Source organism: Pollachius pollachius (genome assembly GCF_949987615.1).
Source record: "Pollachius pollachius genome assembly, chromosome: 15".
NCBI lineage: Eukaryota > Metazoa > Chordata > Actinopteri > Gadiformes > Gadidae > Pollachius > Pollachius pollachius.
The window spans coordinates 17,911,728-17,939,078 of NC_136948.1; the positions used below are offsets into that span (position 1 = coordinate 17,911,728).

Here is a 27,351-nt window from a genome sequence, read left to right on the forward strand (position 1 = left end):
GCTATTCTATCCTTGACCTTGTATACGGAAAATAATTCAAATAGTGTGAAATATTGTGTTGTACCGATAAAGTAAACTTACTCAATGAGAATAAGGACATAAAAGAGTATTGTAAATGCATTGTTAGTAATGAAAGGAATTGCTTGTGAATTGCAAATGTGTTTTAGTTCAACGTACAAAGTTATAAAAAAAAAGATAACACAAATATTTAAAATAAAGTAAATAATAAAATCAATTGAATTGCATAGCACTCCACTTAAACTCAATCCAACCAAATTGGGCTCCTTGTCAATACTGTAATAGAATTGTGTATCCCTGCCTTTCTAATATGGAAATAAACCCAACAATCTTTTCGGAATCAGTCCCTGTTCAGGTACAATAACGGTGGTGGATCCTATTGGAACAGAGAGAAGAGGGAGTCTGATCAGAGACCGTTTAATGGCTGAATAAATACAGAGACCGTCTTTCTAAAGGAATGGTAGCCACGCTAGCACCAATGAACGCACCTGATATGGTTTGCATACGAAAGCCAAGAGAGAGAAGATCAAGCACATGCCATTCAGGACAACAATCGCAGCACTAGGTGGAAACCCCTGATCCTCAACATGGCTCAAAGCAATACGTTTGCACATATCTGATTGCGACAGATTACAGGAATCTTTAATGCCCTGTCATTTAAGACAACGGTAGGATGTAGCAATTTCACAGTTTATTTTCATAACTCCCGACATGTAAACACACAGAGCAGCACAAGTCCTAGAGAATCATACAAAACACATACTGTATCTGTGACGAAGCAGTAGGAACTGGATATATTTCCTATTCTGAAGTACCCCCTGGTACGATAGTGCTTTTCTGCAAGAAAACTATTAATTTGTCACTCGTCTTAATTGACTCCATTCTTTATGGTTTCACGTTGCCATGGCGCCTGTGAGACATGTGGTGCTCCATCAAGCTGCTAAATGTGAAACTTAAACGGTTCAGAGAGATTATTAAATTAGAGAAACCAGGAGTGTTGACATCCAGTTCAGGTGCAGCCACGCGCACACACACAGACACACATACACATACACACACACACACACACACACACACACACACACACCTACACACACACAAACATGTACACACTCACGCATGCACACAGACACATTTTATTGTAGTAGTAAAATTACTGTGAGGGAAGTAAACTCAAATCTGTAATTGTAAGTTTTAGGCAATTGCGTGAAGAGTAAGTCTATTATAATGACACAACAAGACACAATATTGCACCTTCAGATTTGGCAGCGAGCCTTTGGTTTCAATAAGACTGAGTCCATCTTCGTCCACAGCCAGCAAACAATAGGCTGTTATAATTACTCAATAACACCATGACACTTTTAATTAACACTACAGCGACACAAAACATACGCTAAATATTGGGAGCAGCGATAGAGAAACACAGTGGAGGAAAACAAATATCTTTTGCAGCCAAACTCACACCTTTTTTTCGAGAGGACGTCAAAAAACATGTTAAATAAAGTACACTGCCATGTGTGTGCTGCCCCAATGATTTCACTCATTCACCTCATCTCTGCAAAGAATCTGTCTCTCACGAGATTCTGAAGTTCGTTTGAGACTGAAGGGCACAATGTAACAGCCACTCTCAAACCCCTTAATAAGGTATGTCTGTCTATAAAGAATCCCTCCACCGTGGTTTCTACATCATTGCCACTGAGACTGCAGTTGTTTCTATACAGTTGTATACGGCAGATCCCTTTTTGCTCAAGTTAACTTGCTGGCCTTGCTGAAAGAACCCTAGACTGTAAACGTTAGAAAGGCCTCCCTAATGAAGAATGACAGCCTCTATTGATCTGGCGGCTATAAAACACCACTGTGGTGAAGTGGTCAACAGCCCGCGGAGGAGGAGGAGACGGGCAGCGGCTGTTTGAATAGAATAGGAAAGATTAGAATAGAATTCAATAGACCAGTACAGAATATAATATAATAGACCAGAACGTAATGTGATAGAATAGAATAGAACAGAAAAGCATAGAATAGAACAGTAAAGCATAGACCAGAACAAAATAGAATACACAAGAACCAAATGGAATAGAATACACCCCAGAATAGAATAAAGTTGATATGATAATGGATCGAAATTTAATTCAATGCAACAAAATGTAATTCAATTAAGAAATAATCAAATTATTATCAAATAGTGATTACAAGTCAAAGTGGACCAAATACAAAGGGACGACTATTGCACTCTACACCAGAACATAGGACACATAAGCGCATCTGCACATGCAGGCACAAGCTGCACAAAGCCCTTCATTGTTGCAGTTGCCGAGATAAGCCTCATCTGCCTCACCGTCTTTCTTCTGCGCTCAGTGAACATGGCGATAACAAAGAAGTAAAGGCTTTCTGTAATTGTGCTAATCTCGGCTTGATTGTTTTTTTCGCTCCATAATGATGTCAATCATGATTTTGAACTAGCCATAAAACACTGTCCATTGACCGAGGTACGTTTACGCTGTACTACATTAGGGCCGGCAAACAGAAAGGAATCAGGACTAAAGAGGAGATGGATTTTTCCGGGATAGTGTTTTTCTTTTATGAGCATTTGTCTTGTCTTCATCGTCCTACGATCTAAATATATACACAAGAATCGGACTATGACTAAAAATAATATATGATAATACGTTCCATCTCTTCAATGGGTTGTTTATCTCTCTCTGTCTGCTTCATTGGTCGTTCATGTCCTCTGTGTCACCCAACAAACTTTCAGGGAGTAGGGAGCAATAAGGAGGAAATCCAATCCGCTTGGCCACGCATCAAAGCCACAACGGTGGATTGGCTTGAGGTAAGGAGGAGGAGGAGGAGGTGGAGGAGGAGGAGGCAAGTTGAGGAAGACCTTACTACAGATTTCTATATCCTAAGCCTGATGGAAAAGCCTATTACATCTGGAGCCTAGGGGGAGAAGAATCCCCGGTCTGAACTGAATGAAATTAATCTAGACCGGTTGCTTAGAGAGTTGTTATAAATACAGATGGACATCAGAGAGGGAAACGGATATGATCCTGGAGAGAGAGAGCCGACAACGGCGTGTGAAAATAAAATAAAATGGAATGGTTGTCTTTCTTATATATTGTGGCTTGGTAGCAGGTGGAGACCACTTAAATGCTCTCGGTCCTGGTGTGTGTGTGTGTGTCTGTGTGTGTGTGTGTGTGTGTGTGTGTGTGTGTGTCTGTGTGTGTGTGTGTGTGTCTGTGTGTGTATGTGTGTGTGTGTGTGTGTATGTGTCTGTGTTTACATGTATGTGTGTGTGCATGTGTGAGTGTGCACATGTGTGTGAGTGTGAGTGTATGTGTGCGTGCGTGTGTATGCTATTAAGTTGGGAATCTTGCGAACCAAGGGGTGTTTGATGGGAGGATTCCCCCAGTGTGACTCCCTCCGTTGTGTATTCAACTCACTCACTCTTTATTTTTGTGTGTCTTTCGACACCTTCCTGCTGTGACAGACCTGAAGCGGAAACGTCGTCCCGCAGCAATAGGAGGGAGTTGAACAGTCTGCTTCATGTACTAACAACCACATGGGATTTCGCCGCTACACAAACAAGAAATCCATGACGGCTTTCTTTTTTTTTCGTAGGCACTGGTGGTGCAAATGCAGCGTGACTCGATGCAGATATTGAGTCCAGCGACACTGATTGAACTTAGTTTTTAAGTGAATATTTAAATATCCAATACAAAAGCCGGGTACTACCAAGCAAGCAAGCTTAAAATGTAATAAAACGATAAAGACCGCAGATACATTGAGGAATCAACACATCTATCCCCTGCTGTGCTCCCTCCAGGATAAGACACAGGCTATGGCTGTAGAGCTGATGGAATTGGTGGGAATCAGATACCTTGTGGCTAGAAACCAGAGTAGGCCACAGTACACTGTGATAAAATTCCCTAATCCACATGCCAAGTTTGCTTTCACCATTCCCACCTCCTCCTCCTCCTCCTCCTCTCCCAGGAATCGCCATGCTTTTTTATCAGCCCTTTTCTCTCTCTCTCTCTCTCTCTCTCTCTCTCTCTCTCTCTTTCTGCCTCTCTCCCCCAGCCTCTCGCCCTGCCACTCGCTCCCGCTCCCTTTCTCCTGCTCAATCCTCTCCCTCTCACCTCGCCCTCACTCCCATACTCACACGCCCCTTTCCTCTTTCTATCCATCGTACCACCACTCTCTCTTTCTCTCTCCTTCCCTCCCTCTGTCGCTCCCTCTCTCTCCCCCCCTCTGTCTCTCTTTTGTTCCCTCTCCCTCTGCCTCCCCCTCTCTCTCTCTCTCCCTCTCTCTCCCCCCTCTGTCTCTCTTTCGTTCCCTCTCCCTCTGCCTCCCCCCCTCTCTCTCTCTCCCTCTCTCTCCCCCCTCTGTCTCTTTCATTCCCTCTCCCTCTGCCTCCCCCTCTCTCTCTCTCTCTCCCTCTCTCTCCCCCCTCTGTCTCTCTTTCGTTCCCTCTCCCTCTGCCTCCCCCCCTCTCTCTCTCCCTCTCTCTCCCCCCTCTGTCTCTCTTTCGTTCCCTCTCCCTCTGCCTCCCCCCTCTCTCTCTCTCCCTCTCTCTCCCCCCTCTGTCTCTCTTTCGTTTCCTCTCCCTCTGCCTCCCCCCTCTCTCTCTCTCCCTCTCTCTCCCCCCTCTGTCTCTTTCATTCCCTCTCCCTCTGCCTCCCCCTCTCTCTCTCTCTCCCCCCTGTCTCTCTTTCATTCCCTCTCTCTCTGCCACCACTCCTCTTTCAATTCCCCCTCTCCTTTCCTTGATATCTGATCCGATGGAGACGCTCGCATTACAGTTTTTACAGCTTAGCCAGCCGTATACCACTGTATACATTCCTATGTTTTTTTTTATGCCCACCGCCCTAACCCCCCCCCCTCCCCTCCGACCCCCTCCCCACACCACCTCCTCCACCTCTCCTTGATTACTCACAGGGGCTTATTTTACCCCCACACACATTAAGCGGTCCAGATAATGGACACAGTGTCAGTCCCTCTTACCCCCGTTTTTTTGGGAGCATAATCCCTCAATAAGGACACAGTGTGAACATTTCTTCCTCTTTCTTGGCGGCTGAGATTAGCAAAGTCGATAAGAGATCATTTGGTGGGGGGGGGGAGTAATAAATATATATATATAGTATAGTGACCAGCCTATGAATGTAGGATGCTGTTTTGTAATGTGTGTGTGGTTTTTGTGTGTGTGTGTGTGTGTGTGTGTGTGTGTGTGTGTGTGTGTGTGTGTGTGTGTGTGTGTGTGTGTATGTGCATGCTTGCCCGCATATATGTGTGTGTGTGTGTGTGTGTGTGTGTTTGTGTTTGTGCAGGTGTGAGTGTGTGTGCAACCTCCTGCCTATGCGTGCATCAGCATATAGGAGATTAAATGAGGTAGTGTAAAGGACTAGAATCTATCAAGTTTTTCGCTTTTGCGAGTCTTGTCACACCTTCAAATATTTATGGGATAGAAACATGTACACTGCCCGTATTGCATTGATCAGTAACGCCAGAGCTGGATGATCAAGAGTGGTTCTCCTCCCTTAAAACCTTGACTTTTCTTCGCAATGGATAGCCATGCCGACGTTCAGAACGTTCAAGTATAGACATGAAATGACTTCCCATTGCTTAAGAGCATCACGGTCATTAGAGACACAAGAGCTAATGAGCTAATTAAGACCGACAGCACCTATAGGCTCGCTGCTTCTAATTAAGGGATGTGTGATTGACGTGTCTTCTCTAGTTATCTCCTCCAGGCCGTTGACTGAAACATGCGTTCAGTGAGATGTCGAAATAAATAAATATATACATAATCTAATTAATTTATGAATTAAAGAATGAATGAATGCATTTCACCAATAAAGATACTCCAATATGCAACCCAGTTGTCCACTTCATATAACAATACAAGTAGAATAACGATAATCTATTTATGTTCAAAATGCCGTACATGTAAATGTTCAATAACCTTCTTACAAAGTGCATTTTGGAAAGAAATAAAAATTATTTTAAACGACTCCGTCTGTTTAGTATGGACTACCACATGCATGATTCAGAATGAGATGCAGCCCAATTTGGGGATGTCTGGCCAATAAAAAAGACCAACACAGTCAGTGGCTTTAGATATACTCGCCAAAAATACAGGTACATTGGTACGTGATTTCATCATGAGGCTACTATCCAAAAGTATATTTGGCTGGCTGGTCCTTATTTGAATCACATACAAAGAAAGTCCGTTAGGAAATTCATAATTGAATTACCTATGCAATTAAGGGCTGGTATTAACGTACACATGATGTAGGCTATGATTCCGACTATGGATAAGCCAGTATTCTCTCGCTGACAAATATAACAGGTTACTTGAGGCAATCGAGCAGCCTTGCATGCGTGCATATTTCCTTGCCATCGCATATTCAATTGCGTAAATTATTCACAGATATAACGAAATAATATAATCGGAATCTTGCAAACCCTCTTGTCTAGACAAAAAAGACTTTAGGTCCTATATGCCATGAACGCAACGTGAAATGCTCGAAAACCTCTCGGTGATGCGTACAACTGTAAACAAACAATGAAACACATGAAGACAAAGCGGACACAACCTCCCTGCCTGCACAACACACCACGACCCATAGTCTCGATCCACAACGCAACCGCCAAAATGCACATGGCTCAAATATCAAAATGCACGACTATACCCCCCCCCCCCCCCCCCCCCCCCCCCCCCCCCAAATAGAAACAACGTGTCTTGGACGGACGCTCAGATCGATCCATGTTCAGCCCCATACAGGCCAGGCGAGGGACCAGACAATGTACTGTTGTGGCGCGCGTATGTGCAGCTCGCAGATACGCACATCTGGACCACACGCCTCTCCTTCTCCCCAGCTGTGAGGACCGTGCGTCTCTCCAGACAACACCGTGCGTTTCCCCCGAACATCCACCCCACCAAACGCGCTACGAAAGCATTCATAATCCGCGTATGTTTCCTCAGCCAACATTGCGTTAGTGTATTCCCCCTTTGTGTGTGTGTGTGTGCGTGTGTGTGTGTGTGTGTGTGTGTGTGTGTGTGTGTGTGTGTGTGTGTGTGTGTGTGTGTGTGTGTGTGTGTGTGTGTGTGTGTGTGTGTGTGTGTGTGTGTGTGACCTGCTAGTACATAGAAACCAGTATAGGTGTGTGTGTGTGTGTGTGTGTGTGTGTGTGTGTGTGTGTGTGTGTGTGTGTGTGTGTGTGTGTGTGTGTGTGTGTGTGTGTGTGTGTGTGTGTGTGTACTGCTTTGCTTGGGGGGGGGGGGAGGGGGGCGTTGTGCGTTGTGTCTACTAGTAATAGTAGGGACACTGTTGACGCCTTCCCTGACGCACTGGATTTTCCATTAACTTCAGGCAATGCCATTAAAGGACTGCACAACGAATGGCTGTGTTATAACCAGTGGATTACATGCACACCATATAAATGCAGGCTATGTTCAACAAAATAAACTTCAAAGTAAGAATAGTAGCCACGAAAAACGCGAACCATTGTGCGTCCATTGTGCATGGGCATTTTTTGACGGGTTCGGAGCGAAGACTGTGATTGCATGTGACCACGTAACTTATTAAAAAAAAAATGCATCAATGCAATGTTTAGTAAGTCCAAGCGTTAATTAACGTGAAACTCAAAAAAAACCTTGCGTTTCCATTGAGAGCGACAATGTTCCAAAGACATACATGCTCTCCCAACACCGCTGCTCACATGCGTAATCATGCACCCGGGCAACCCCCCCTAGTTTACCTTCATTTCTTCATTTATCTCCCTTTTGACTGGATGAGCTGGTTTTCTGCTTCTTTTATTTTCCGGAGGTCTGCCCTCTTTTTCCATCTCAGCCATTTTTTGCAATACTTCTTTCAATATTGCTGGTGCTATACTCGATATCGAAGTAAAGGACCGTATAGTAGTAGTAGTAGTAGTAGTAGGCGGCGTCTACAGTTACAGCCAAACGCTGGACGTCTCGTCGCTGTGTCGCCGTGGCCCGTGTGGAGCTGGTGATGCCGCCGAGGGCTTGCAGAGCCCGGCTAAGTCAGCCATCTTCTGCCTGTATTTTCCACCACGGTCCGAGCGCGAGTTGTGAACCGCCTCTGTGAGTCAAAAGGAGAGGTTGAGTGAGGGGGGGGGGGGGAGAGACAGTGGGAGGGGCGTCCACTGAAACATTATATGACGCGCGGGATGATCATAGGAAGAGGCTATTTCTTCGTTTTCAATTGAGTGCACCAAGGCAAACTCGAAGCCACTTAGCTCACTGGTGCTTCACGCTGGTTGGCCACCCGCAGCTTGGAAATCCTGTTGGCAGCAAACAGGTGCCCATGTGGACTGTTTTTTTCTATAGACGCATTCGTACTGGCGAGTCACCTAGTCACACACACACACACACACACACACACACACACACACACACACACACACACACACACACACACACACACACACACACACACGTATTAATGTATGAGTGCCTTCCTCTGCCCATCACTGAACTTCATCTACAATAAGTTGACAATCAGACTTTGCTGCTCATGGGATAAGGTGGCACTCTTGACCACCGGGATTTGAACAATGAAAAAGGGTCAGGGTCTTATTAATATGCCAGTGGTTACTTGAAATGGCCTTAGCCTTTCCCATTTTTATGGATGGATGAGCACTTCAGTCAACCAATTAATCAATCAATCAACTAATCAATCAATCAATCAATCAAGCATACAGGTCAGTCAATCTCATTATCTTAACAGGAACACACTATTGGCATGAGTTTCTGACTGTGGAATAAGCCAAAAGGATTCTGCTTTGGTCAAAGACTGCCACATATGTTGGTGTTTTCATGATTCACCAGGAATGTGGCTAAGGGCTGCACAGCCACATACACCACATTCAATATTTTTATGCAAAATGTTATTAATACGGTGAACACAAAAGGCTGTCCCTGACTAGACTTGTAACCATTGGTAACTATAGCAGGGGTAGAAGGAAGAAAAGCCTTGTAATTCTGCAAGGGCAGTTTTGAGTAAAAGAATAACAAATATTTTCAGAAGTAAGCTGTATTTTTTTATAAATAAGTTATTAAACCCTCTGTGTTAAACAATAGTGGTTTGCCACTTCATTAAAAATTGAGAATATTAAAAACAACAACTATAACAAAATTAAAGGAAATCAACAGAAGTTTAGAGATACAAGACGAAAATACTTGCTCTGGAAATAGTTGACTATGTAAATTAAAATAACAAATAAAATAATGTTTAGATGTTTTGGCTATGTAAGACATAAAAGAGACATTGCTGAGTTTGCAATAGAAAGTAGTCGATGCAATGCTTAATAATGATGCTCAAATAACAGGCAATATTTCCAACATCTTTTGAGAATCAAATTGCGGAGTTTCATGGTTTCCAACCAGCAACGTCTAATATCCAAGAATACAGTAAAAAAAAAAACAATAAACGTAAAGCATTTAGCAAATGAAGCTTGGCGTTATTTCTAAATGGCACTGTCTCTCTGTTTTTCTCTCTGTATAATGTCCCTCGTCGGCGTTTCTATATCTGTCTCGCTGATGCCTGTTTTTCTTTCTCTCCTTTTCTAATTGTAATAAGGTGTGGCTTAGCTATTAGGCCTCATGTTGTTCAACAATATCAGTGGAGGAATGAGTTACCGAGATAGTTAACTGAATAAACCATTGCATTCTTAAAGTAGCAGCGTGCCAACCACTATTGTCGGAGTGCATTTCATCAACTGGTTGTTCAGTCAAGAGACTCTGTGGTTGCTGTCAAAAGTTGAGGGCCAATCAACTCTAGCCAATGCGAGCGGGTGTGTGCATGATATCACGTTTTCAACAAAGAAGATTTGTGCTTAAATTACAGAAATGCCTGCTAACCTTGCATAATAAGCTTTAGTTATTGACAGTGCATGCAAATATACATATTTGCATCAAAGTGCACTTTTGAGTGTATTTTCACGGACCATTTATCTGTATTATATTTATGGCGTATGAGGGTAATGGCGGGGTGTAGACGGTGCATTTACATGCAGACATGCGTTATCAATAGGCACACACAACAGGTAGCCAATCAGAACACTTTCAGAACTCGTAACTGATGAATATTCATATATTGTTGCCCCAACGCCTAAAGACAAATAGACTCGATTCCACGATTGCGTGTCGCTTAACATGAACTTAGATAATTTATCTTCATCAATTAATTGTAAGAAATAATTCATAAAAGCATGGGGAATTTTGAATTGTTAATATTTCTTTGAGTATTCGGTATTCCACATTCGCTCGTCCGGATACCGGACAGTTTGCGTCATGACGTTTCCGGCGTAAAGATGGCGGCGCGCTGTGTCAGGTCGTGTGTTATGGAACAGATACAGTTATTACATATACAATAATGAAAGTCAGCCGACTCAGGGAGCTACTTAGTCTCTACGCCTGTACGTCTACGCGTAAACAAACCAATTCATAACGATTTACACACGATATTCTTGAACTCGAACGAGAGGATGGAAACCTCGTAGCCCTACTCCACATTGAACTCACGTTACCCTTTGACAGCCGATTCAACCTCCTGAATATCATGCTTCCAATGTCAGCCCTCCGTGCGACCTGTTCGCGACTCTCCTGTTTCGGTGTGACCCACCGAGGACAGATGAACTTAAGCTTGTTCTCAAACACAGCCCCTTCAAACTGGAGTAAAGTGGTGTCCGAGGCGGAGAAGATCGTGGGTTATCCTACCTCATTCATGAGCCTGCGATGCTTGCTGAGCGATGAACTCAGTAATGTTGCGATGCATGTCAGGAAGCTGGTCGGGACAAAACACCCACTGCTCAACACTGCCAGGTAGGATAGTTGTCACAAACGTACCGGTAATGGATACTTCCACATACTCTCCCTCGAGCACACACACACACACACACACACACACACACACACACACACACACACACACACACGAGACGTTTCATAGTATCAGTTGACAAAGTCACCGATAGACATGTTGGCAAACAACGAAATGTTTCAAATCAATACATATTGTATTGTCCGCATCAATCAATGTCCATGGTCTGTGTTTGAGAAAACACTTTCCCTTTTACCCTTTTATCATTTTTCAACCAGCTCCAAAAGACATCCTATATGTATATAGGATGTCTTTTGGAGCTGATGGTAATGTTGTGATTGAAAATGCGCCCATTATGATCTGGTGATTCCCGCTAATGATCCTTGCCAGTGCTTTGAGAAAATAACTTGAGAAGGACCTGGTAATCTATTTTATAGATGTGTTCCTACATGATGTATGGGACTACCTTAACAATGTTGTACCTAGAACGATCTATTTTAAAATGTGCTTGTGGTGATATTAAAATATGAACTGTTTTGTGTTTACATTAATTAATAATTTATTTTATTTAACAGTTGAGTTAGAAACCATGGCTTGATCAAATGGCAACACGCATGGCACCATTAAAAAGTGTATAAAACCTGAAATGACATAGTCTTTAAGTTAACAGTCTTTAACTGAACTTGCACAGGTAAATAGGTCCTGTTTCAAGACAGGAATTTGGACTGTAGTCTAATACAGTCTATTGAACATGGCATATTCTTTAATAATTAGGTGTCAAGCCGAGGTTGTCACTGATTCAATCAACATCAGGTGTACTCAGAAGTGTTAAGGGAAACTGGTCATTGATTATTCTCCATAGACTTGTCCCCCTCGGTTTACTCCTCAGAAGGCTCTGCTAAAGTGGTTAACGCTCTATCGATCCGAATGCATCTGAAACACATCGTCACCCAGTTGGAAAAAATGTTAGCTAATCGGTTTTGAAATGAGGAGTATCCAGAGATTCTCCACCACCTCAAAGCAAAAAAGAAGCTCTAACTGTGGGTGCAAATTAGTGATCGAGAGAGAGAGAGAGTGAGGGAGGAAGAGAGAGATGGTGAGATAATTGGGTGTGAGTGAGTGGCAGAAGGGAGAAAGAGTCCTCAAACTCAGTCCCGCCACACAGACGGGTGCAATGGAAACACTAGCCCAAGGGTGTAATAACCTATACACCTTAAATCTGATATGACAATCCATTTGGGTGTTGTAGCAGGGAGAGGGTGGGGGGAGACCTCTGACAGTCTGACTGTCAGCTTGTGTTGGGCCTGGCTCATATTTCCTGTGTGTGTGTGTGTGTGTGTGTGTGTGTGTGTGTGTGTGTGTGTGTGTGTGTGTGTGTGTGTGTGTGTGTGTGTGTGTGTGTGTGTTTATAAATATCCACAATAGCAGACAGGCAGACCCTCGTGGAGTCAAGTGTCGGTTTGGCCTTTCTCTGTTGCGTTCTCCAAATACTGATGCTCAGCTAAGTTGGCCTCCAAAGTAGCATTCACAGATTTGCATACAGCGCAGAAGGAATCACTGTTTTTTGTCTTTGTTTCATTTTTTTACACCAACCCTGACCCTATTAGCATATTCAAAGTAGAATTGTGAGAGTACCAAAGCATCCCCGTTAGGATAAATATTTGCTTCTTGGTAAATATCAATACATTCTTGAACTTAAATAAGGTTAATTTCTAGCACATTCCCATGGATTAACAATGCAAGGGAAATATTCCTCAAGCAGTCTTATTGGGCTCAGAGGCTATTCAACGCGTGTATAAGTCATATAGGATAGCAGAGGATCAATACTAGTATCCATGCAAAGTTCTACGTGCCGGCTGTGTAAAATAGCCAGGGACGGTTCCCGAGTCCCCGCTCACGACTGCTGGCAGAGGGCGTGGTGACCTGCACACAACCCTATAGAACTGACAGCACTCCATTTCTCACTCGTCACTTCGGCTCCTTCTCTCCCTCCCACTTCTGTCCCTCTATCCTGCTCTCTTTCCCTCCCTTCCTCCTCCCCACCTCTCTACCTCTCTATTTTGCTCTCTCTCTCTCGCTCTCTCTCACTCTTTTTCACTCTCTCTCCCTCTCTCCCTCTCCCTCTATCTCCCTCTCTCTCCCTCTCTCCCTCTATCTCTCCCTCTCTCTCTCTCTCTTCCTCCCTCTCCTTCCCTCCCTCCCTCTCTCTCACTCCCCCCCTCCCCCAGTGTCTCTCTCTCCATGGCTGTATGCATCATGCCCGGCCGGCCCCTTTGCAGGAGGGCAGCCAGTGATTGATTGATGTGTGCCGGTGTGGAAGCAGACATAAATATTAATCATGCCCCACCGCCCTCAGGCCACAGGCTCACCTAGACTCCCTGCGAGCAGTTACACCAGCTCCATCATCCGTCTCCCCGAGCCGCGACTCAGTCTACTGGCTCTCTGCAGTCCCCGGCCCGCCTGTCGCCGTGCCACCACGGTGCCAGCAGTGTGGGGTCTGTGTTTGGGTAAATCGTTTGGCGGTGTTCGGGGCCGCGGAGGGTAAGATGGTGCGAGGCAGCCCCCCCCCCCCCCCCCCCCCCCCCCCCCCCCCCCCCCCCCCCCACTATCTGGCTGCACAGACACGCGCAGCCCCATAGTGTTTGGGTGTCTTTGTATTATTAAAAATATATATGTCAATTTCTTTTTCAAATCATTATTAGTCTTTTCTTCGCACTTTCCTGCCAGGCTTTTCTTTTCTATCGCTCCCTGCCATGTTCCCCCACATAACCGCCCCCATCGCGCTGTCCCCCCCTACTCCATCACCTCCCCCCCCCTCCTCCCAGCAATCCTCCATCACCTCCCCCCCTCCAAGCCCTCCTCCCCCTCGGTGGTGCAGAAGAGGTGGGACCACGAGAGAGGGTCGGGGGGGGGGGGGGGGAAGAGGCCTGGGTCTGGGCACTCGGTGCATGGTGGGCGTGTGTTTGTGTGTTTGTGCGTCTGCGTGTGTGCGTGCCTGCCTGCCTCCGAGCTGCTAACGAGGGTATGATTCATTGTGTGTGTGCGTGTGCGTGTGTGTGTGAGGGGGTCTCGCTCCCTAAAGAGGGGATTAGAGGTGCTCTGTCTAACCACTCCCCAGGGAGAGAGAAAAAGATATTTAATCTGCACACCAGAGTGTGTGTGTGTGTGTGTGTGTGTGTGTGTGTGTGGTGAACACCCCTTTCCTTTTAATGTGTCAGAATATTACTGGTAAAGTGGGCGGATACTTAAAATAATGGGTTCTTCTATGTTACAAACATAGACGTCTGTGCATCTCAAAATGCATTAATTTCCAATCAAATTGTGCACATTCTCCAAAGAGGAGCTACACTTACCAAATGCTTTCATGATTCCAGAGTTATTTTTAAAGAATGCTTGATATGTTGTTATAATTTATGATCACTTAAGTGAACAGCGTCCACATTGTCTTTCCATTCCTACCATATATTACCCCAAAAAATAACACGCTGGTCAAAGTAAAATAAAACTTTGAATTATCACTTCTACTCGGATATCATTATTGAGCAGTACTGAGAAAAAACCCTGTATAAAAACATCCATTATTCCAAAGCTTTATTATAATCTCCATGCCGATGGAAACCGATTGACGGCTCCTCTAATGTCTGTCAACAAGGACCTGGTGGATGACGCCCCTGGCGAACACTTCCACCAACACCTTTGTCCTTGCCGCTTCCTCCCCCAGGGGCTTCGTCTACGACAGCAGGAACAACCTCCAGATGAGGGGCCTGGTGGTCCTGCCTCCTGTCAAAGGCGGCGGGGCCCAGCAGCCAGTCAGCCCCCCGGTCTCCAGACTCAGGATATGGTGAGCGGGGATCTACCCCAGGTAACTACCCCCACCACCCCTCAGTCACCAAGGGAGTCCGGTTCAGCTCCGAGCATCAGTGGACATCTTGCTGTCATACAAACGCACAAAACTGAGTTTTTGTGCGGGACAGAGCATGACTGGAACCGTATTCATCTCCAAAGTGTTCGTGTTCGTAACCGTTTGAATGGTTCTATCATTTTTATTGATATCATGTTTTGGGGACTTTTAGTTGAAAGTCCATCATTACCTTGGGAGGATGTAATTGGGTGTTATTTTGCTTGCCGCCTCCCCAACTTGAAAACCTTTTTTTGGAAAAGGTTTCATTTGATATTGCTTGTCCATAATTTAGTTTTTTTTTATGATCTCTTTCTGTTTCAGTATCCTCCTAGGAGATCTAAATGTCCTAGTTATAACTAGTTCGTTTTTTCAATTTATTTATAAGAGACTTCATTGTGGTTATTGTGGTCATACGGGAGTTCATCCTTACTTGTTATTTTATTTATTTTTCCCTTTGAGAGTTTTACAGATGATTGTTCAAACAGAACATAAATTGGCTGTGTTCGTCGCAATTGCATGAAAGAGAAAATGCAACCTTTTTTTTATCTTCAATTATCTTTAATAGAGTGCAGTTTGCTCCCTCTGCTAACATTCCTTCCCTTATGCATTATACTCACTTTATTAATAAGTACAATTAAAATGAGTTGTCTGGGCTATTAGGACTGCATTATATGAGGTAAGGTACTGTGGGTGTTCAAAGACTTGTTGTTGTCAGGCTGCTGGTTTGGAGGCTGTTTTATCTTTTAATTTAAAACGTTTACATGCATGTTACCGCAGCTTCCTGCATACAACACGTCCACTATGTCTAAACAAACAAATTCAAAATAGTTTTAAGTGAATTGTACGTCACTGTGTGTGCAGATATAATTAATATTTGTTTTTGAGGTGAGGGCATCAAGGACCAAAATTCACTTTTAGATTGTTTTCTGAGTGGGAAAATCTACCTGCCCTTGTTTTAAAATAAAACCCAAAATGGTGTTGCCTGCCAAATGTTCAAATCTATCAGCCTGGTTGCAGCCTGCTGGCTGGTTGCAGTTGTTCATTCTTGACCCTCACAACCTTGTAGAATTTGGTATGTTCATTTGGCGCAAACATCTTTGTGTGTATTTACAAGCTCACTTGAAAACCGGTGCAGTAGTGACCAGTTTACTGCACTAATAAAGCACCTAGAAACTACCTTGGTTGGCAGAATCGCGTAGCTGCTGATGGGTAGAATTTCAATGTCTAAATGGCACAGACATTTTTGAAAGATTCCCTCCACCGAAAGTAAGTATTTGTACACATGGTGATGCCATGGGCCAGTCAAATAAGTGGTGGCTGCTTAGTGTTTTGGTTTAGGTGTGTGTGTGTGTGTGTGTGTGTGTGTGTGTGTGTGTGTGTGTGTGTGTGTGTGTGTGTGTGTGTGTGTGTGTGTGTGTGTGTGTGTGTGTGTGTGTATGGGCTATGATTGGGGCAGGAGCAGGGCTATGATAGTGTGTGCATTTGTGCATGCATGTGTGTTTGAGTACATGCATGCGTCTCAACGAAATAGGAAGAAGGGCACTGCACCATCAACATATCGGACTCCGCTAGAGCTGGTTAGTATACCTGCGGTTGTTTGTGTGTGTGTGTGTGTGTGTGTGTGTGTGTGTGTGTGTTTGCTTGCGTCGTGCCCGTGTCACATTCCGGCCAGTGCCAAGTGGTTACCAGTAAGTGAGTGCTGTGTTTGGCGTGGCCGAGCGGCCGTCTCCTGAATGGCTCCTTTCTATCTGCCAGACGCACGACACAAGGCACGCGTGTTTATCAGGGGGTGTGTCTGTCTGCGCACGGCCCAACCCCCCCCCCCCCCCAACACACAACCACCATCCCACCCCTCTCCAACCTACACCGTGGGTGTCTGCAGTGCGACCGCGGGCCCCGTGAAATGGAAGACGTCTGAACCCCCCCCCCCGCTTCCTTTAACGCAACGCCGCCAGCGCTACAGCGACCACTGTACGTTGACAGCTGATGTTTGGCAAACAAAACGCCATAACGGACACATTACCACACACTTGTCACCCCCACCCCTCAGTGAGGTGGAGGCATGTCGGCCCTGCCGTGTGCATGCGCATCTTTCACTGTTGTCGTGTTTGATGGATGTGCCGATTGCGCGCCACGCATTCTCACACCCTCACTTGATCACCTCATTTGCACTTTATCTGTGTGTGTGTGTGTGTGTGTGTGTGTGTCCGTGTGTGTCCCCCCCCCCCCCGCCCTCCATCTACCATCATGCACTCATTAGCACCTGTGCGGATGGGTGAGACGACGGGTGGGACGATGTCGTTGGACATGGGTGGGTGGGTTTTTTGGAGTGGGGGGGCTGATGCAGGGTAAAGGCTATGAGGAGAGGAGTGTGTGTGTGTGTGTGTGTGTGTGTGTGTGTGTGTGTGTGTGTATGTTTGTGTCCCTCTGTGTGTCTTTGTGTCTGTGTGTGTGTGTGTTTGTGTGTGCGCGCAGGGGTGATTGATACCAGCAGGGGGGTGATCTCCTCCCTCTTGACAAGTAGCATTTGTAAAACATCTTCTACTCTGCAGAGAGAGAGAGAGAGAGAGAGAGAGAGAGAGAGAGAGAGAGAGAGAGAGAGAGAGAGAGAGAGAGAGAGAGAGAGAGAGAGAGAGAGAGAGAGAGAGAGAGAGAGAGAGAGAGACTACATATAATAGAGACTTTCTCTTTCCCTCTCTCTCTCTCTCTCACACACACGTGGGGGGGGGAGATAAATGTTATGCAGCCAACTCTAAAGACCGACTGACAGATGACAGCGGACGAGGGAATGGTCTTCATGACGGCTCCCTGTCCACGGAGCGCCGGAGGGACCACTCCCGCTTCCCCCCACCCCCAGCGCTGCTTCATCAGAGGGGGCAACTATAGCCAGACAGTGTGCAGAGGGGGAGGAGACGGGAGGAAGGAACAGAACAGAACACTCAGGACAGGGGGCGTGGCAAAGGGGGCGGAACGCATCGCCGAGATGGCATCGGTTGCTATGCAACTGGGCACCAAAGCTATTTATACACCGGCCCACTTGTCCCCGTTTTTTTTCTTTTTTCTTTCTCCTCTTCCTCCTACTCCTCCTCCTCCACCTCCTCTTCCTCCTCCTCCTCCTCCCCAGGCTCCTCCACTTCTGATCAGGACCTGAAGATTGAAAGCACAGTGGGGGTGTGTGGTTGCCGGGTGGGGTCTCTCGCATACTTATTCGTACTGTTTTCCCGCGTTCCAATGTGTTCATGACGATAAGCTCCACAAGGCAGAGTTAATTTAAATCTAAGTATTCCTTTGGCTCATTAGGATTGCAGCAAATCCTTGTGTTTCTTTTGTGTGTGTGTGTGTGTGTGTGTGTGTGTGTGTGTGTGTGTGTGTGGTGCAATTCCTTTTATTTCTTATGTACTTCGTCATTGCAGAGTATGTTTTGTTGATCCCCAGTCTGAGATTGACAATATAGCTTGAGTTGTAATGATGATTACGTATGTTTACTTATTCCCCCCCCCCTAATTGATGAGCTCAAGTGGCAATGAATACAATTACTTGATAACGCGGGGAAATGTTGCGTAAATCGGATGTGTGGTGAAAACAGAGCGATGTTGTTGAACTCCTAGCCGTGTCCCTCTGGCTGCGGAGCGTGGAGCTCCCCGGCGCGGCGCCCGTCTGTTAGACCGCAGCGGCCACGTGGCCCCGACCCCTCGGCCGTCTTTTTGTTTTAAAAGGCTGTCTGGTGTGCCCATTAATACCAGGTAAACTTACACATTACCGCCAGCAGGCTCCTGACTGCGCCCCCCCCCCCCCCCCCCCCCGGCTAGCAGCCGAGCGCTGGAGACAATGGTTCTGATTGAGAGGCAGAATGGAGGGCATTATTGAATTTTAATAACATCTTTCCGGGGCGACTTTGAACACGCAATTACCTGGCCAAGATCCGCGTCGTGTCTACTATTAGTAGTGTGTGTGTGTGTGTGTGTGTGTGTGTGTGTGTGTGTGTGTGTGTGTGTGTGTGTGTGTGTGTGTGTGTGTGTGTGTGTGTGTGTGTGTGTGTGTGTGCGTGACTGTGCGTGTACTATTGAGTGTGTGTTCTTGTGTTTTCTGTTCTCTCTCGCGCGTGTGCGTGTGTGCACTTGCGTGCGCGGCGTGTTCATCAGGGTTCACACAGCAGGTGAAAGATGGCTTGTAAGTGGCCATCAGCGCAGCCGACCCTGTCTAGAAGGACCCCCCCCCTCCCCCCACCCCCCGACACCACCCGCCCAGCAGCCAGCCAGCTCCCTCCATACCGAGAGGGGCCTCATTATCCTGCCGCAACGGCTGAATCAACATTTGATTATCACCTCCCCGCGGCTGCGCTTGAAAGGCTCCATTCACCGGCCACTTCCACTTCTCTTCTCTCATAAGCAACAATGGCTGTTATTTTCTAATGATGAGCTTAGTCTTAATCATTGGTTTCGTCTCCGTCTTCCTCGTCGTCTGAGCGTGGCCGCTGAATGCGGCGCTTCTGGAAGAAAGTCCGCTGTTTTGCCTTTCTGTTGGGATTTTTCTTGCATCGTCGATTTTGCGTTGTGTGTTTGTTGTGTTTTTTTGTGCGCTTATTAGGCGGTTGCCGATGGATTTCCGAGCTTAACGTTCACATTTACGTTCAGGGCATTTAGCAGACGCTTTTAGTCAAAGCCACTTCCAATAAGGACATCTGTCAGAAGGGAGTGGCTTAGCAAGTGTCCACGCACATGCTCCTGCTGAACCTTAACCGCTTACATATGTTGAACCCCTGGTGTGAAAGGAGTTCTACTTTCTACCCCCTGTACATTCAGTAAAAAGGGGGTTGGATGGCCCACTGCTTAGGGGGTCTTCCAACAGAAAGGTACTGGCAAGGAACATTTTTAAGGAAAAATACCTAACCCAGTGTCTGCTCTATATTCACTTGTACCAGAGTACATCCGTAAGACACTTTGGTTAAACCACCAGCTGAATAAACAAACCCCAAAAATATATATATTTTTAATTCAGAAATCAACCTGTGCAATCTACACGTTATTGTTGAAGGTATCTGTCTTGTTGTTTTTGTCCTACAGCCAGCGTAACTTGGCTGAGATTGCGGAGTTGATCCACACGGCCTTCCTGGTGCATCGCGGGGTGGTCAACCTGAAGGAGTGGTCCAACGACGGACAACTGGAGGACATGCAGTTTGGCAACAAGATGGCCGTCCTGAGTGGAGACTTCCTACTGGCCAGCGCGTGCAAAGGACTCGCACAGTTAAATAACACCAAGGTAAGGCCCCCTGCTTTGTATAGTAAAGACAGTTATGGCATCAAAGTCCAGTCATTTTACTGTCATGCTGCACAATGAATTGCTCATGACAAGGTGCTGTGAAAAGAAAGTGCACATTTTATAGATAATGAATTAAACTAAAAGAAAAGTAGCACAGTGCATGAATGTGGCCAAGGTATGTTGCCGGCAAGGATATTTACAAGATATATTCTGCAATAGTGTTAAAGGTTTTGTGAGAGAAGTATTGTGACTGTTGGACAGCCTGAAGGCCTGAGGGCTGAGTCTGCTATGGGTGAGTCAGGTGGGTCGCTGCCCAGATGCCTGACTTCATAAGTCTGCTCAGGGCACCGGGGTGCAGTCCGATTGTCCCACCCAAGGAACACACCAAGGTACCTGAAGCCGTTTGACTCTCTCTGCCTCAGCCCTGTCAATGTGTAAGGCATTGTGGCCTGGGGAGGGGGGGAGAGAGAGAGAGAGGGAGCCATCCCTTAAGGCTCAACAGTTTTAGTTTTGGTCTTTAGTTCACAGCGAAGCGTGAGAATGTCTTGTTTTCGGAAGTGTCTGCGATGTACATGTGCGCGTGCCACTTTGATGTGTGCACACAACACGATGAGCGCTGTCGGGTGCGTAAATAAGTAAAGTGCTGCTGACAAAATTTGTCAATGGCCAATGCCGTCACCGTCACTCAGGATGTGGTTTGTGAAGAAGAGGAAAGGAACCGTCTACACCCCCCCCCCCCCACACACACACACACACACACGCACACACACACACACACACACACACACACACACACACACACACACTCCCCTCCCCTTCTCATGATGTCATAGTCTGGACCAAATTCTATCAGCCTCGCCTTCCACCCTCCCTCCTAAGCCCCACTGTCTCCTCTCGTTCTGCACGTCTTCAGCGAGCAAGGGAATGGCCATACAGCCATATTATTAGACCCCTCACAAGCACGCCTTACACAGCCCAAATACAACCTATGAATGTATATTTGTTTGTTGTATACGGGAATGGGTTATCCTAGCGATTGTTAGTGCTGGCACTTTGTCTTTACTGTACCGACAACAATATGTTGTTTCTCCTTCTCATTATGTACTTATTGTAAGGCGCCCTGGATAAGAGCGTCTACTAAACGCCCTAAAAGTAAATGTAATGTGTTTTCTCAGGAGTTACAGGTGGTCCATTAAGGAACATTTAACTCTGGTTGTCCCAATGAACAACCGTCCAAACGTTGTTCTCCATACCATCCAATAAGTGATGGTTCATTTTTCCCTGTTCCGACTTTTTTTCCATCCACACGGATAAAGTTTCAAATGCCAATCTGCGTTCCACTCCTATCGGAGTTCGCCGCCGTCGAGAGATGAAATCATTCACGCAACTCATTTCACACACTAACGGGCGCTGGGAGTGTTTCATTTATTTATTTATTTTATCTCCTGACCGTTTTCTCTCATAAACGCGCAGCGAGAGTGATGGAGATTGTGTGTCGTGGCCTTGAGAGGAATCCTATGCCGCTGCTTGTATAAACGGTAAAGTAATCTCGGCACGCGGCTCGGGTTTCCCCACCTCCCTCCCCTCGCAGACCTGTCGGCAAAACATGATCCGGCTGGACTTGGGAACGGAGTCGGGGGGAGGCGGAGCTCGGCCTTATCTGATACCTTCCAAAAAAAGACCCCGCTCTCACACACACACACACAAACACATAGACATAGACACAGACACAGACACACACCCGCACAAACACACACACACACACAGACACACGCGCACAAACCTCACAAAGACACACCCCTCTTGTCTTCACACACACAAACGCTCCCCTCTGCAAACACACACACACACACATGTCCCCCGCCCCCCCCCTCTGTACACACACACACACACACACACACACACACACACAGACAGACACACACTTTCCAGGGCTAGAAGAGACACCACATCTGGTAATACTGTAGGCACATTGTCCTTCCAGGTCTGCGGCTAGGAGCTTGAGTAGCCTCAATATTTTTCCCCTGGCGGATTGGGTTACCCTAAGGGCACTGGAGAGTCTGGCGGGCGAGGACTGCGCAGTGGGGCCCTGCAGACTCTGCAGATGAGCTCTGGGTGTCTGGGACGAGGCAAATTCTAAATTTAACCTCATTCATCTGGACTCTTACACATTCCCCCCCCCCCTCTCGTCGCTGGGCCCGCTTGTGTTCTATGAATGGCACGACCCCCGCCGGAATATTTACCCTGATCCCAGGCTTGCGTGACACTGTCTACCTAAGCCGTGGTCGGTGACACATTAAAAGCCGCAGAGCCTGCGTCTCTCCCTCTCCCGGCGCTGGGATGCGAGCCGGTGGCGTTGTGAAACCGACGCGGTGGTGAGGAACGCAAGTCATGCATGCCCCCTGTGAGGGACAACAAGCAACTGCAGCCTGGTTGTCCGCTGTGCCCGGCCACTCAGCTCCCTAGGAGGGGATGAAGACACACCCTGTCTCCTTTCAAACGGTGTATTTCATGTTAGGGCCTTTCCTTTGTTTGTGTCGTCTGTCTATTTTTTCATGTAAGTGGTTGGACTGCTTTAGTGAATTTCAACCAACCGTCGGAGTCTGTGTTGGCCTATGCATGGAGGTGTAGTTAACCAATCAAGGTGTGCTTTGTAGCTATGCTGGAGGTACCCCCACGAGCTGATAATGATGGGCCTAGTGATGTCAATTCCCCAATCAGCTGTCCCAGAATAGTGTCCCTAGGGCACTCCAACCAACCCGCATTCAAGAACTTTGGGTTTTTGTGCAAATCCATCTCATTGATTGTTAATTTAGTGTCTTGAGTTGATTGACAACCACCACAAGCTTTCTGTGTGTTCTGTTCTCTTCCCCATTCCAGGTTGTGGAGCTGATCTCAAGTGCCATCGGTGATCTGGTGCAAGGTGTTTACTATGAGAATTCTCCTAACCTCCAGGTACTGCCCCCCACTTGCAGTCGGACACAGCTTCACGTTAATGTTAATGTTTGGTATCTGCGGGAGCACCTCAAGGGATGTACAAAAAATCATTCATAAAATCACCACCGTCACGCCCTTTCATAAAAGGGGATCGTTCTTTGAAGACACGTGCAACACGAGATGAGAGATGGGAAATTAATCCTTGAATCAAACTAGAAGTGCTTTTCCCGTGAGTAGCAAAGGTCCTAACCATGTAAATATTAATGCTGTTCATGTTATTTGAAGAATCGCTATGGCAACAAAAAAGCACCCCTCCTGCTGGCAGGTTCAATAAAAGATGTCGTTGTGTTCACATTGACATTGAAATCCCATCACCTTGAAGACCACATTCACCGGTTGGTCAGTCGTACTAGGAACATGTGTCTTGCTTCCATGGCACCTTTAAGACAGAATTTTAGCCGGGCTAAAATGTAAGGATGAGAGCTGTGTATTAATCATTCAGGTCTTTATATTTTATGCCAGTCCACTCTTGAGTTAAGAAACTTATCTGACAGTAGAAAAACATTTCGTACTGTCTTTAAGGGGATGTGATTTGGATGGACACACAGTAAAGAAAAGAACATGTACGTGTTTAGGTCGACCTTTTGAATTGAAGAGGGGTATAAGGGGGGCGCCCTGCTGGCTCCCCGGGTAGACCTCATACCATATAGGCTCCGTCCTGAACCCAGCGACCCAGGTTCCAACCCTGCCCGTGGTCCTTTGCTGCATGTCCTCCCCTCTATCTCCCATTCTTTCCACTCTATCTCACTCTATAATAAAGCATAAAAATGCAAAAAAAGAAGAGGTGTATAATATATATTCCCTTTGACATGCGTAACATCTCAAATATGACAACTGAAAAAGTATTATCATTAAGATCCTGCAGGCACAAGGGACTCCTGTCTTTCATACGCCGGAAGAAAGCAGATTTAAACAATGTCTGACAATGGTAAACAGACATGAACAGAACCTGGCGCGTCACAACATAATGAATAGGAGAGCAAAAAGGTCTATATATACATCTAACCACTGTGAACCTGTCAGTGCGGTGGGCGGGGGGCTTTTATTTTGGAGGAGACTGTCATGTTCCACCTCAAACAGTTTAATTTTCACCCTTACCCTCAGTCAGTCTGAAAAATTCCTGCAGTTGAATTAAAGTTGCTACAGCCCAAGACATCGGCACCTGTTTAAGTGATTCATTCACCTACAATTACAGACTTTTACCAATACTGAGATCTGATACTTAGATGTGTCAATCATCCATTCTCTGTGTTTGTCCTTTTAGCACCGCATGTCAAACAAGCTTACCCAGAAAAGATCGGCCAATGTGACACTTCCACATAGACGAGACAAGTACCCGTGATACATTGAACACGTTTTTCTGTTGGCTGGCCTCAAGTCAATTATGTAAGGTTGTTATTTTAAAGAAAGGGAAAGTACACTCATGACTGAATTCAAGTTGAATTCATCCAGAACGGGTTGGCCTTTTAGCAACACGTTTGGATGCTTTTTGGAGCCTTTTAGTCATTCCTTTCAGATAAGTGTTGGCTCCGGTGACCGGTTTATTATTTGCTTTTTAGGACAGTAATCCCGGAGACATAATTGACGTGGATGTGTGGGAGGAGCAGACCTTTCTGTCCCACGGTGCACTGCTCGCCAAGAGCTGTCAGGCGGCGATGGAGTTGGCCAAGCACAAGCCCGAGTCCCAGCGCCTGGCCTACACTTACGGCAAGCACCTCTCCCTGGGACACCAGGCAAGTCCCACCAGTGGAACGCATTTCAGTGTCTAAAAAAAACCAACCTACATTTCATCCACTTTTTCACACCTCAAATGGTGAATTTGTTATTCCACTTGACTTGTCTGTGTGCCCCCTGAGATTAAAACGTAAAAGATTGTTACCGTGCGAACAGCCACCTGTACGGGTTACATTGAGCAGTGCACCTCCTGCATTTTGCCCCGGGAAACGAGACCCCTTAAAGCGACGAGGCCGTGATGAATATGCCTGTCCCCGCCCCGCTCCACAGCTGCACGCTGACCTGCAGCCGTTTGTGGCGGGTGGCGTCGGGGGGCCGGCAGTGTTCAGTCTGAACTCCTGCCCCGTGGTCCTCCACCGGCAGATCGTGGGCCACGACAAGTGGCAGCAGCAGTTGGAGGAGGTAATGCGGTCTTCTTCCACTGAAAGTAACAGGTTTTACTCAGTCGCCGTCGACACGCCTGCGTCGCCGTGGAAGCACAGAAACCCCGTCCGAGCACAGAGTGATCCTGAAGTAGCTGGAAATGAAATGACCTGTCGTATAATGATATCCAATTTGTATGCGAATATCAAATATTATTATTTTGCTGTTGCATGTCAATTATTGTCTTGACACTGCTCCTTCGTATTTGGAGGTTTATATGACTGACTCTGTGACTTAATGTTTTCTTTTCTTCTGAACAGGCGAAGGCATTTAAGAACCAACTGGATTATTCAATGGTGAGTCAAAGTGTGACATCAAAAAACATCCAACGTGGAAGTTCAAGGTCAAACCTACCATTGACAGTGACAATGTCAGAGTTTTGCTTTAGCCCCCCTACACATTTTTTTTTGGGGGGTGGTGGGGGATGCTCTACCTGATACCTGTAAGAAAACACTCAAACGCTGAGACTCATATCATCTGCACTTCTCAACGCTGCAAATGTCAATGAGAGAAGGAGGAGGGCGTCAGTGTACTGTAACAAATATGGCAGTTGAGAGAGGAGCTCTACAAAGTCACGGCCTGCGTGTGTGCGAGTGCGTGTGCGTGTGTGTGTGTGTGTGTGTGTGTGTGTACACACACAGTCCTGGGGTGCATGAAGAAGAGAGTCCAGGCAGCCAGGGAGGGAGGGGTCTGATGGTAGGGGGGGTAGGACGTGCGGATGGGTGGAGGGGTTTGGTCCCAGTGAAACCAGAGCAGGGGGCGATTAGTTACCAGGGCCTATTTGTGGAGGAGACACCGGGGCTCAGAGACGGTGGCATTGTGAGAGAGATGCTCTCCTTCAGGACAGCCAGGGAAAGTTTGCCACCAGTCGTAGGGGGTGGGGTGGGGGGGTGGGGGGGGGGGGGGGGGGGGGCACTAGCTTGAAATTAACAAAAATAAAGGAAAAGTTTGATCATGCATCGTGTTTCTGTAAATTTACCATGCAACTTCCAATAAACATGGAGTTCAGGTTTAACCAACAAAGGCAATCTAAGTTTGTCTGAATTTAGATTAACGCCATTAATGTGGATTTGTCTTCTTCTTATAGTTTATAAGCTTGATCTTTTTTATTTTTTACCTATTTTACATTGAATGTTTAAAATATAAAAGTCCAGTCAAATCAATGACATATGGCAACACAAGGTCAGGGATTGAGCGTAATTTAGGTTAAAAAATTGAGGTGATCCATAATGGAAGTAGGGAGACGAGTGAAATGAAAACTGAAGAATAGGCAAGCCAAGTGCATTGAATAGTTAAAAAAGGGGAGAGGCATCATCTTCTCCAAATTGAGTGAAAAGACAAGGTTCTGCAGTGTTCCTACCTAGTTGTTTTAATTTTTTAAGAGAATGGCCTAAGGGGTTTCATGATTCCAGAATTCACAAGATAAAGTGCCGGCAGCGAAAGCCTGTCCCTGCTTCATGGGAGGAGTGCAGGAGGAGAGACCGAATTTAGACTTTTGAGATCCTCTTCTGCTGTGTGTGTGTGTGTGTGTGTGTGTGTGTGTGTGCGTATGCGTGTGTGTGCGCGCATTGTTACCCAATTCATGTTTTGTGTCCAGAAAGACTGGGTCGTTGGCTGTGGAATGGTGGGATTATAATCGTCCTTTTTAAAAAAAAAAAATTCATCTCTCAACAGCTGTGGGCGGCGATCAAGTCGGAGAGAGGCGTGAGCTCGGCGGTGGACTTGTGCCGTTACCATGGGAACAAGGCACTGGAAGCCATCCAGGCTTTCCCTCCCTCCGAGGCGCGCTCCGCCTTGGAGAACATCGCCGGCGCAGTCACCAAATTCTGACCGGGACACGCCACTGGTGTCTCTCCCTCAATGGGGAGAGACGCGCTGGTGTCTCCCTCACTGGGGGGACAGCACTGGTGTCTCTCCCTCACTGGGGAGACACTGCCTGAAAAGCCACAGAGCTACCAGACACAAACTGATCAATGGGAGGATGGTAAGGGTGGGGTGGGGAGGGGTCATTTAGATATAAATAAATCTATAAATATGCAATGATATCTCTACGTCTGTTGCCGATGATGAATGATAAATTATTAGAAGAAATTATTAAAAAAAACATCCATCTGTCATCCCTTTTTACACTGTCTGTACGTGTGTTATTGTTTTTTTGCTTCCTGTGTGCGTGCGTGC

The 27,351-nt window shown here is 46.3% G+C and overlaps 2 protein-coding genes across 2 annotated transcripts in view; one reads left to right on the forward strand and one right to left on the reverse strand.

The window, feature by feature from the left end:
• Positions 1–7,869, reverse strand: part of sobpa (sine oculis binding protein homolog a) — a gene marked incomplete at its 5' end in the record, with an annotated part of 27,429 nt that extends 19,560 nt beyond the window's left edge. Inside the window, one exon of the mRNA XM_079752298.1 lies at positions 7,774–7,869. Within this exon, the coding sequence (XP_079608424.1) occupies positions 7,774–7,869 (96 nt within the window). The remainder of the gene's footprint in view (positions 1–7,773) is intronic.
• Positions 7,870–10,376: 2,507 nt separating this feature from the next.
• pdss2 (prenyl (decaprenyl) diphosphate synthase, subunit 2) lies at positions 10,377–27,141 on the forward strand. Its single transcript, XM_079752739.1, is given in 11 exon segments — positions 10,377–10,861; positions 14,581–14,635; positions 14,637–14,675; positions 14,677–14,706; positions 14,708–14,721; positions 19,824–20,019; positions 22,900–22,974; positions 24,576–24,749; positions 25,021–25,152; positions 25,434–25,469; positions 26,848–27,141. Coding segments are annotated over 11 exon segments (1,170 nt in total). The 5' UTR covers positions 10,377–10,598; the 3' UTR covers positions 27,004–27,141.
• The last annotated feature ends 210 nt before the right edge of the window (positions 27,142–27,351 follow it).